Source organism: Gossypium arboreum, chromosome 9 (assembly GCF_025698485.1).
Source record: "Gossypium arboreum isolate Shixiya-1 chromosome 9, ASM2569848v2, whole genome shotgun sequence".
Taxonomy (NCBI): Eukaryota; Viridiplantae; Streptophyta; class Magnoliopsida; order Malvales; family Malvaceae; genus Gossypium; species Gossypium arboreum.
Window position 1 is genome coordinate 6,076,042 of NC_069078.1, and position 11,294 is coordinate 6,087,335.

At 33.1% G+C, this 11,294-nt stretch overlaps 1 protein-coding gene and 1 long non-coding RNA gene across 2 annotated transcripts; both read right to left on the reverse strand.

The window, feature by feature from the left end:
- Positions 1-254: 254 nt before the first annotated feature.
- On the reverse strand, positions 255-1,739 carry LOC128280404 (probable leucine-rich repeat receptor-like protein kinase At1g35710). Its single transcript, XM_053018554.1, has one exon. The coding sequence runs from the start codon at positions 1,737-1,739 to the stop codon at positions 255-257; it is 1,485 nt and encodes a 494-aa protein (XP_052874514.1).
- Positions 1,740-8,442: 6,703 nt separating this feature from the next.
- Positions 8,443-10,442, reverse strand: LOC128280779 (uncharacterized). The gene is made up of 3 exons (XR_008270928.1): positions 10,416-10,442; positions 10,238-10,302; positions 8,443-8,647 (listed from the first exon to the last, which is right to left on the reverse strand). It is a non-coding gene; the product is annotated as an uncharacterized LOC128280779 (long non-coding RNA).
- Between the last annotated feature and the right edge of the window lie 852 nt (positions 10,443-11,294).

Consider the following 11,294-nt stretch of genomic DNA (forward strand, 5'->3'; position numbering starts at 1 on the left):
AGAGAACATCACCAAAAAAATATAGCTACTGAAAAATGGGTATTTCTAACGCTACAAGGCTCGGATGAAAAATCTGACAGTACAAAGTCAAGAACACCTTATCGCCTAGCTGCTGTCCAAAAATCAGCTCAATCGAACCACGGATGAACCTTTGATGGAAGAGTTGATCACTGCTGCACCAAGCTTGAAAAACTGATTTTCTCTTCTCTCTTTCTGTGGATGAGCTTCAATCTCACTCTCTCAAAATTTCTGTCTCAATAATAAAAGAAAGGCTGCCCACATCCCACACATAAAAGGCCAAAAAAAGAAAATACATTATGGCAGAAAATATGGGTTTCCCACGTAGTGGAACCCATACCCAACACTAAGTATCCCAAGGCATTCAAACTCTCAATTTCATGGGGTATAGGACCTTCCGAAAGATTCGAAGCCATGGATAGATGCAATGAATTGGGTAAATGAAGTAGAGATGAAGGGGTGGAATTGGAAATATGGTTGGAATCAAGTTGTAGCTCTATTAGATTCGTCATATTTCCAATTTCATAAGGGATGGAACCGTGTAAAAGATTTCTGTCAAGGGACAACAACTGCAAATTGGTCAAATAACTCAAAGATGAAGGGATTGAGCCAGTGAGTCTGTTACCAGAGAGAAGCAATAAAGTCAAATTCTTTAGTTTTCTAATATCTAATGGGATGAAACCTTCAAAAAGATTTGAGTCAAGGTACAAACGACTCAAGCTGGGTAAAAGACCTAGAAACGAAGGGATTTCACCACTCAAGTTATTGGCACCAAGATCTAAGTGAGACAACTTCCCAAGATGTCTTATTTCTTGTGGAATGGAACCATTTATTTTATTTTGATAAAGAGAGAACGATTCCAGTCTGGATAAATTACCCAAAGAGGAAGGGATGGGACCAACAAGCATATTAGACGATAGATACAGTGTAGTCAAATTGGTTAGCCTCCCAATTTCTTGCGGAATGGATCCATTGAGTTGGTTTCCATAAAGAACCAATGATACAAGATTGGTTAAGTTGTTGACAGAAGATGGGATTGGACCAACAAGCATGTTGCTTGAGAGATGGAGATTAACCAAACTCTTGAGCTTTCCAATATTTGGTGGAATGGAACCGTAGAGCTGGCAGTTTCCGAGATGGAGAGTCATTAGCTTGTTCAGGTTCCATATATGGGGAGGGATGATGCTCTGCAATGGATTAGAGGTCATAATCAAGTGGGTGAGATTGGTCAAAAGACCAATAGTTGAAGGCATATGAACAATGAGGTTCCTCGTCAAATTTAGAGAAACAAGATTCTTCATCTTCTCAATTTCCAAGGGAATATAATAAATTTCATTATAAGAAACATCAAGCACTGCCAATTGAGTAAGGTTTCCAAGTGAAGAAGGTAACTCACCTCTAAGAGTATTTAAGGACAGGTTGAGGCACTTGAGTTTGGAAAGTGCACCTATTTGAGGTGTTATACTCCCATTTAGACCATGGCCACTAAGATCAACCTCGATGACACTCCCAGCAGGACTACATCTAACACCAGGCCATGTACAATGGTGAACACCTTTGTTGCTGTAGTTACTCCACCACCCAGTTTCCATCAATGCTTTTTCCTCAGCTACAAGAGATTCTGAATCATTATTTGTTGCTCTAGTAATCTCACTGCTCCTCACTATTATAGAGAGTAAAAAAAGCAAAATAGCAATGAAAGTGTAAAAGGAGAATGCCATAGCTATTAAGATCAGGATTGAAGCTTTACTCCCAATTTTAAAGAGCCGGTAAAAACATATATATATATATATAAAGACTTGATCCAACATTTGGCTATATGTGCAGTTGAAGGTCAACCAGTATTTTCCTATTGATTACTTTTGGAAAGAGCAAAATCTAGTATGAAAGCATATCCCATCTCAAACATAATATTTTTTAGTCTCGTCGATTGAGCTTTATCTTGATTGATATAAGTATTGTTGTCAATGCAGGAGAATATGGGTTTGAGCATGCACTGAAGTATATTATCCTCCAATTTATGGATTGAGGATGAGTTATGAGTAGTTCTAGGCATTGTGTCAAAAAAGATCAAAACCTATAATGAGATTGCCCAATAAAAATATTTTCAGTCTCAGTTTCTATAAAATTATGATAATTCATATTTTTAATTACAATTTATATATTAATAAGTAAATATATGATGTTGAAATAATTTGTAAATCATAATTACAATAATCAACCTTAATTAATATATTAATAAATAAATTATTGAAGGAAATATAATAATAATTTTGATGTATGACATCTATTATTTTACTATTAAGAAAAATATATTATAATTTTTAATCCTTTTTAAATGTTATTTGAGAAGAAAAGTCTAATTTGAGTAAAAAAATAAAACAAAGGGTAAACTAAAGTCTAATTTGAGTAAAAAAATAAAACAAAGGGCAAACTATTTCGTAATCTAAGATAACATGAATAAGTTGTAAGGAGATTACACGTCATATTACATCATCTTGATATTATTTAAGAATATAAGATTATAAAATGTTTAGAATGTTGAAAATTTAAACAAAATAATCTTATTCTAAAATATAACATTATGTGAAATTCGACTAACGAAGCGTACCTTAAAGTAAAGTAGCGTGTTGGGTTATTTTTTATATTTAAAAGTGGAAAATGAAGTGCAATTGACTGTGTAAATATGAAAATGTTATATTCTTCTTTTCTGTAATTACTTTTTATTTGAAAATGTGCTCTCACAAAGTTTGTTTTTCTCCGTGAAAATTGTAGCCAAACTATTTTTAACTTCAGATCATTGGTTTCACATATGTTTGATAAGGTTTAAGATGGGCTGAACATTCTCTATGAAGTAATCCTATAGAAATTATTTATTTTGTACCATTAAAAATAATTGGTGATTCAAATGATACATTTCTTTACATAAATATATCACTATAAGTAGGTGCGAAGCTAGAAATTTTGTTTAGGGGGCCAAGATAAGATTATAAAATTTGTGGAGGCTAAAGTTAAAATTTTTCTATTAAAAATGTTTAAAGTAAATTAAATTATTAATTTTTCAAAAGATTAAAATTAAGATTTTTCCATTTAATCAAAAGTTAAAAAGGATTAAATTGGATCTTTTATTTTAGGAAGGGGCTATATATGGAATTATCCCATTGAACAAAAGGCCGCGAGGACCCCTCCCCTTTGGGTATGCCCTGACTGCAAGTCCAAACAAACAATTAGATGTATAAGTAGTTAAAGAAGTTAAAGTCAGAGCCAATTATCAAGTGATTTTTTCTAAGTCATTGTGATAGTTTGTTATATTACCTCTTACCAACTTGATTCCTAATGAAATAACATAAATTATTATTATGAGATATTATTTTTTAACAATTTGATTTCTACGTTACTATTATATAGATATATATGTCCTTGAGATGTATTAATAAAATTCAAGAGATTACCCTATTCTTATCATGACATCTGAGCAAGGTTTTGGACACAATTTTTTTTCTTTCATCATTCTAAATGGCTAGCGATGAGACTTCGCCTCCTCCACCCGCCATGATCATGGTGAAAATAACATCTGAAACACTATTCTACAGGCAGGATATTGCTTTGTATTTCTTGGCACACTCATCACTGAATTGCCTTATCTGAGCAATGGTGGGATTTGCTCTCAAAGGTGGTGTCTCCTTGCCTGTCTAGACCACATCCCACAAGTCATAAACATGGAGGCAGGTCCTCATCTTCACTACCTAAATAGTAGTTTTCTCCAGCAAAAACAGGTGGTGGAGGGGGTGAGAAATTTGCTGAAGACATGTTTTACAGCAACAAGAAACAAAGAAGCTTCTATCTTTTTTAACAAGAAACAAAAACAATGACCCTTAAAGACAACATGGTCTTGATAGCAATTGTTGGTGTTTTAAGAGAAGTAAAACAAAGAACAAATGAAAAACGAGCAGCAAGAAGCATAAAAATGAAGTTGAAAATGTTCTGCTTATCCATTCAATAAGAAATCATTTCAATTTAAGTCACTAAATTACCAAAAACATAACTACTCTCACTAACTATATTGAAACTTACAAAACATTGCCTGCACTTAAGCAAAAAGAGTCAATCAGCACCTAATCAAACCAGTCCATGTCAAAACATTGGTTAAGATAAAATCAACTGAAACTAAAATAGGAACTAAGCTGAACCAGCATGCTTCAAACAGAACCAACATGTATCAGAGTTTCATCAGCTGCATGGTTGGCCAAGTAACAAATTCTACAACATGTCTAGCTTTAGAGGTGCATTCAAAAAATTTTTAAGGACCGAAATTGAATTATAAACTTTTGCGAAATTAAAATATATAATTTTATCATATATTATATAATATGATTCCATCAATTTTAAGAGATATATAATTGTATATTTCGAGACTTGCACATCAAAATCCATTAAAAACATTTTAAACATATTAAAACACTTTGTAATTAACCAATCAAAACATCAAACTTTCATAATTCGCACTTTCCTCTCTTTCCAAGTTATTTCACTTAAACAGTAAAAATAAAAGCAAAACCGTGTTTCCTACACAAGAAACTAAGCCAAATATGGGGTTAAATCGTTGTCAAATTGAAAACAAACATAGAGAAAAAAGCAAGCTTGGTGACACTTTTTTCTATGCTCATAGTTCTTTAGTTTTTAGCCTTAGGTTCAAGATTTACATCACTCAAAGACCCAACTTTTGAAGTGGGGACGGCCGATCCATTATGGGAATTGGGAAGTGAAATAAAAGAGGCTGCTACTGCCAAGATTGTGGGTCTTTGTCACACCATAAAAACATCACCAAGTCTAAAGCAAAACGAAAGCAAAGAGAAGACTTCGAGATAGAAATAAGGTAAATTACATTTAAAAAGGTGCGTTTTAATTATTTAACTTAAAAAATTTAAGTGATTAAACTATTCAAAAAAATTTTTTTAAGTGATTGAGCTATTCACATATTTTTATTTATATTTATATCATTAGGTTGTTATATATATTTTTTAAATCTAGTTAGCAAGCTTTGAGTGACGATTTGACAATCTGTATGGTGGGTTAGACCCATCGACGAGTAAAACATATTTTAGATCCAAGTCATTTTGACAGTCAGTGTTAGAGATAAGAGAAGAAAGTGTTTGGATTCTAATTCACAAATTCATAATGTTCAAATTTATTTCATGAAAGAAAAAAATTAAAATTTAGAAAAAAAGGAATGAGAACTTTTAATTGATGCAAATAGTATAAATAGAGAATGTCATATAATAATGATTCTAACAATTCAATGTGTCATGTGTAATTTATCAAAAAAATCTAACTAAAATGTACAAATAATTATTGGCGTAGACAGTATGAATAGGAAATGTCATATAGCAACATTCTAAAAATCCAGTGTGCCATATGTAATTTACCAAAAATATCTGACCAAAATATAAATTTACAAATAATTTACTAACTTTGAGTGTAATTTACCAAAAAAAAAATGTCAAGCCAAAAGCAAAACGAAAGCAAAGGGAAGTAGGCGGGAAGCTGCATTTGACACCAAGTACGAGATAGAAAATATAGTCTTTGGATTTTAGGTAAATATACTTGTTAGTATTTGAATTCGATTTTAATTTCAAATTAGTACTTATTTTTTTTCTTTTTCCATATTGGTACTGGAATTTGACTTCCATTATGCATTTTAGTCAATTTTTATAATTCTATTAAAATGAAATGAAGTGGATCGAACAAGTTATTACATGATGACGTCACAAACTAAGTAAAATACGACAAAGGCAAGCGCACCTATCGAATGGTAGTATAGCTATGTTGAGTCAGGAATATTGTATCCATGAGGACTAAAAATACTAGTAGTTACTATCTTTTTATTATCTAGCCGAATAAATTAAAGGGATTTATTTTAACCTAATCTTAACTAACCTAATTACTAAGATGAAATAGAGAGTAAAGTAGGAAAATATTTGAAGAAAACCGATGAGAGAGACAATACCCAGAAAAGAATCCACCTAGACTTCACTTATTATTCTAAATCTAAATTAAACGATTTATTCACTTGTCTTGATCCGTAGAAATCCCTAAATTATATTAATATCCCTTTTGAGAGTAAAAATAACTGATTAATATCCCTTTCGAGAGTAAAAATAACTGATTCTAGGTTGATTAATTGAAATCTCTTTCTAATTAAAACCCCTATCACTACATAAAAAACGCAGCTAAAGTTCAACATTAAAATGCCGCTATAGATCGAGCATTAGCGGCATTTTTTGAAAAGCGCCACTATAGATCGAGCATTAGCGGTGCTTTTATAAAAAACGCTGCTAATGCTCAACCTTTAGTGGCATTTTTTGTAAAAGCGCCGCTAATAATTTCAGCAAGACGCCGTCGTTTTCTCTCGGCCCTTAGTTTCATTAGCGGCGTTTTGCGAAAAACAGTGCAAAAAATTCAACAAGATGCCATTGTTTTGTTTTAAACCTTAGTGGCATTAGTGGCGTTTTTATAAAAGCGCCGCTATATGTCTAGTATAAAAACGCTGCAAAATTTTTTTATCTATATATTTATTATTTAAATGGTTTATTTATATTTATATTGATTAAAATACAATTTATTTTTAATTAAATATTTAAATTCTTCAGAAAAAATAATGACATATGTTAAAAATGAAAAATTAAAATACTATTATTTAAAAAATTTAAAGCTTTTAGGTATATGACTGATTGTTTGTCAAAATATATATTAAAGAAATTCTTATATAATCGAAAAGAGAATATTAATTTTAAAATATGAAATAAATTATCATTATAGTTTAGTTTATGGTTTATGAGTTAATATTTTAAGGTTTAGAGATTATGTGTTTAGGGATTATGGGTGTAGGGGTTGTGGTTTAAAGTTTAGGGATTAGTGGGTAAAGGTTAAGGGTTATGGATTATGGGTTTAAGGATTAAGGGTTATGAGTTTAATGGTTAAGGGGATATGGGTTAAGGGTTAAGGGGTTTAATGGTTAAGGGGACATGGGTAAGGGGTTTATGGTTTATGAGTTAATGTTTTAAGATTTATTGATTATGGGTTTAGGGATTTTGGTTTATGGTTTAAGGTTTAGGGGTTAGTGGTTAATTATGGTTTAAGGTTTCATGGTTTAGGGGTTTAAGGTTTAAGATTTAGAGGGTATGGGATAGGGGTTATGGGTTATGGGTTGCGGGCTTAAATGGATAGGCGTTTAGGGTTTAAGGGTTATGGGTTATAGGATTACAGGGATAGGGGTTAGGGGTTTAAGGTAATTAATTAGTATGGAAAATTTGAAATACTATTGTTTAAAATAATTTTAAAGTTTTTTTGGTATATGACTAGTTGTTTTTAATTTATATATTAAATAATTTCAAAACAAAAGATTTCAAATTTAGAATAATTTTCAAGATTTCAAATTTTAAATAATTTTCAATATTTCAAATTTTATCTAATTCTTTTAAATAATAGTTAAATTTTAAAAAATATTTATTTAAAAGGAAAAATTTAAAATACTATTACTTAAAATAATTTTAAAGTTTTTTGGGTATATAGTGATTGTTTTTAATTTATATTTTTTAATTTATATATTAAATAAATCTAATTTTAAAGGCATTAGTGGCGTTTCTTGTAAAGCGCCGCAACAGGCTACTTATTACCGGCGTTTTAGCAAAAAAACGCCGTAAATATGTGTTAGGTTTTCATAAAATGGCGACGTGTTACCCTTGTTATTAGTGGCGTTTACCGAAAATGCCGCAAAATTTGATAAGTGGTTAGCAAAACGGTGACGTTTTATCATTTTTATTTAGTGGTGCTTCCATAAAACGCCGCAAATGTATATTACAAGTCCTTGAAACGATGCCGTTTTATCATTGTTGTTAGTGGCGTTTGTTCCAAAATGCCGCAATAAGCTATGCATTACCGGCGTTTGATTCAAAAACGCCGGAAATATGTGTAATGCGTGAGTAAAACGTCGCCGTTTACTTTGTATTTAGTGGCACTTTGTTGAAACACCGCAAAAGGTATTCAGTTTTCTACCTAAACTGTAACACCCCAAACCCGGTCCAGACGTTATGGCCGAATTTGACGTGCCACATTGGAGTTGAAAACCCACGTTCTGTTTTAGTGTTTTAAAACCATACATTTTATTAAGTTAACAAAGTGTATGGAAGTGGGCACCGGTAGGTATCCGAGACAGAGGAGGTGAGCCATGAAGGCGCTTAAGTACCAAGCTCTTTAATTGGATCCAATCCTAGACATGCCCACAACCATAGCCACACTTTGTTATATCGAGTTTAAATTTGTTTAAGTGGGCGTCTTTGATAAATCGATTAATCGTGGTGTTGAGATATTTTGAAAACAAGTATCATTTTGAAAACACGTCCTAAGTCTAGCCCATTTGAATAATTATTAACCAATTTTTAAAGTTATTAAAATTAAAATAATTCCGAAAAGAAATAAAAGGAAAGTTAAAATTGGCCTTATTACAACCCAAAAATAAATAATAATTAAAGGAAATTAAATGAAAACCAACACTTATTTAAAAGTCCAAAGACAATCACCGTGGCCACTCTGAATCCCCTCCGGCCCAAGTCCCCACATCAAGGCTCACCTGCAAGGTTAAGGAAAGGGGGGTGAGTTTGGAAACTCAGTGTGCAACAAGCCCTTTCAGAGCCCAAAACAATAACGACTGTTGGGTCTAAGCCCAAATCCAATCTCAATCATGCCTTTGGGCAGTAGCCCTTTTCATATTTCATATTTCATAATCTTGGGCGAAGCCTTTTCATATTTCATATTCTTGGGCAAGCCTTTTCATATTTCATATTATCAGAAGCGGTATGGCCCTTAGGCCCATTTCAATGTCACATATAATTTCAATGAAAGAATGCAACCCATTTGGGAGACTACTCAACCCACCATCCGCTACTCTCCACCGTACCAACCAACACACCATGTAGGGATTAACTCGACCCACCCGCCAAACTCTCCCTTTGGCGGCATAGATGCTTTATTATATAACCGAGGCCTAGCCTCTTTTAATAAGCGGGCAAAAGCCCTTTCAATAATCGGGGCATAAGCCCTTTTATAAGCGGGGCATAAGCCCTTTTGATAAGCAGGGTATAAGCCCTTTTGATAAGCTGGGGCATAAGCCCTTTTGATAAGCAGGGCATAAGCCCTTTTCACTTCCTCCATCCATATAAAACCCAACCCAATGCATTTATGATTACCTCATGTGCATATCATACATATCATGTGCATAGCATACATTTCATGTGCATATCATACATACCATATTTATCAAAATCCCATGTATTAAAATCATACATAAACCCTAGGGGTATAATGGTCATTTTACCTAGGGGCAAAGCGGTCATTTTCATATTATAAAGGTAATCTCGTAATTTTACCAAAATTAGGGTTTCCATGTTCATTAACTATTACTAACAATCCATTGGTGCAAACAGTGATTACGGCCCATTTTAGCGAAATCGAGTTATTGGGCCTAAAACCCTAATGGGCCCTACTTAGCCAATTCGTCGTCTAGGCCCACTTAGCCTATATTCCATAACGGTTTTAACGGTCTTATCATGCAATTTAACAGATTTCCGTTGTCTACCAATTTTACCCAAATGGGCCGAAAGCCTATTGGGCCCTATTGACCCTCGAGGCCCAACTTACCGTGAATGCCAAAATCACGTTCTTACCATTTCCAATGTTCCGATCATAATCTCATCGATTCTAACTAACTAGTGAGCGTTAATTGCTCACAAATCCTCGAAATGCCGAATTTTGGCATTTCGACTTTTCGTATTCATCGCTTTAAACTATGAAAAGGGTTCGTTACACACGATTTGCGATATTCCTTGACGAGATCTCCTATGCGATTTCTCCTATAATCAACCACTTATAGATTAGACCATGTTAATATTAAACCAAATTGAAAACTACCTATTATCATCACTTACACATTCGCCACCATCCACAATGGCCCTTGGGTTCATACCTTTTAGAAGTTGATGACTAGATTTAGTCACTCAGATGATCCAAGCTTTTCACACACTCCTCGATCGGTAGCCTTTAATCCTCACTAGCACCAACAAACCAAATAACACCAAAAACCCTTTTAGCCTTAGTCGACAGAGGGGTTTTCAGCTTTTCTTAAACCACAAGATACAAATGGAAAGAAGGTTCGAATACTTACCAAGAGATCTACTCGTTGAAGAACGTTCCAAATACCTTCCTACCCCATATCCGTTGTGAATCCAACTTAAACATGCGTAGAAAATAGATCTAAATATTAATTCCCAAATCACTAAAATATAAAGCTTTCGGCTTTTCAGCAAATATTAATCTAAGCTATTACGAGGGTTAGTACACACCTGTTACGGGTTGAAGTTGAAACGTTTCCATAATCAATCACCTATGATAACCACCACCTGTCACTCAAACTTAACTATTCCAATATCAATATATGTAAATCCTAAGCACATCAGTCATACGGAACATAAGGGCATATTCGTCATTTTACCATATAGGGGTATTTTGGTAGTTTTACAAATTGAGGGTATTGCGGTAATTTCACAAACCAAGGGTATTTTAGTAATTTTGTAAATCGAGGGTAAAACAGTAATTTTGTAAATCAAGGGTAAAACAGTAATTTTGTAAATCAAGGGTAAAACAGTAATTCTATAAATCGAGGGTAAAATGGTAATTCTGTAAATCGAGGGTAAAACGATAATTCTGTAAATCGAGGGTAAAACGATAATTATGTAAATCTGGGGTAAAATGGTAATTATGTAAATTAGGGGTAAAATGATAATTCTATAAATCGAGGGTAAAATAGTAATTCTGTAAACTGAGGGTAAAACGGTAATTCTATAAATCGAGGGTAAAAGCGGTAATTTTACAAATCGAGGTAAAAGCGGTAATTTTATAAATCGAGGTACTTTGGTAATTTTACAAGTCGAGGGTATTTCAATAATTTTACAGGTCGAGGGTATTTCGGTAATTTCACAAATTAGGGGTATTTTGGTAATTTTACAAACTAGGGGTATTTTGATAATTTTACAAACTAGGGGTATTTTGGTAATTTTACAAACTAGGGGTATTTTGGTAATTTTATAAACCAAAGTATTTTAAACATGGATAACAATACTAATGGCTCTAAAGCCCATTCTCGCCCAAATGGGCCCACACGCTCGTGTGGCCCTTTTAGCCCAAATCTAGCCACAAATATTAGATTCACCTAGCCTAGCCCA

Coding starts and splice junctions, on each gene's coding strand:
- LOC128280404 (XM_053018554.1), bottom strand. CDS start 1,739: ATGGCATTCTCCTTTTACACTTTCATTGCTATTTTGCTTTTTTTACTC.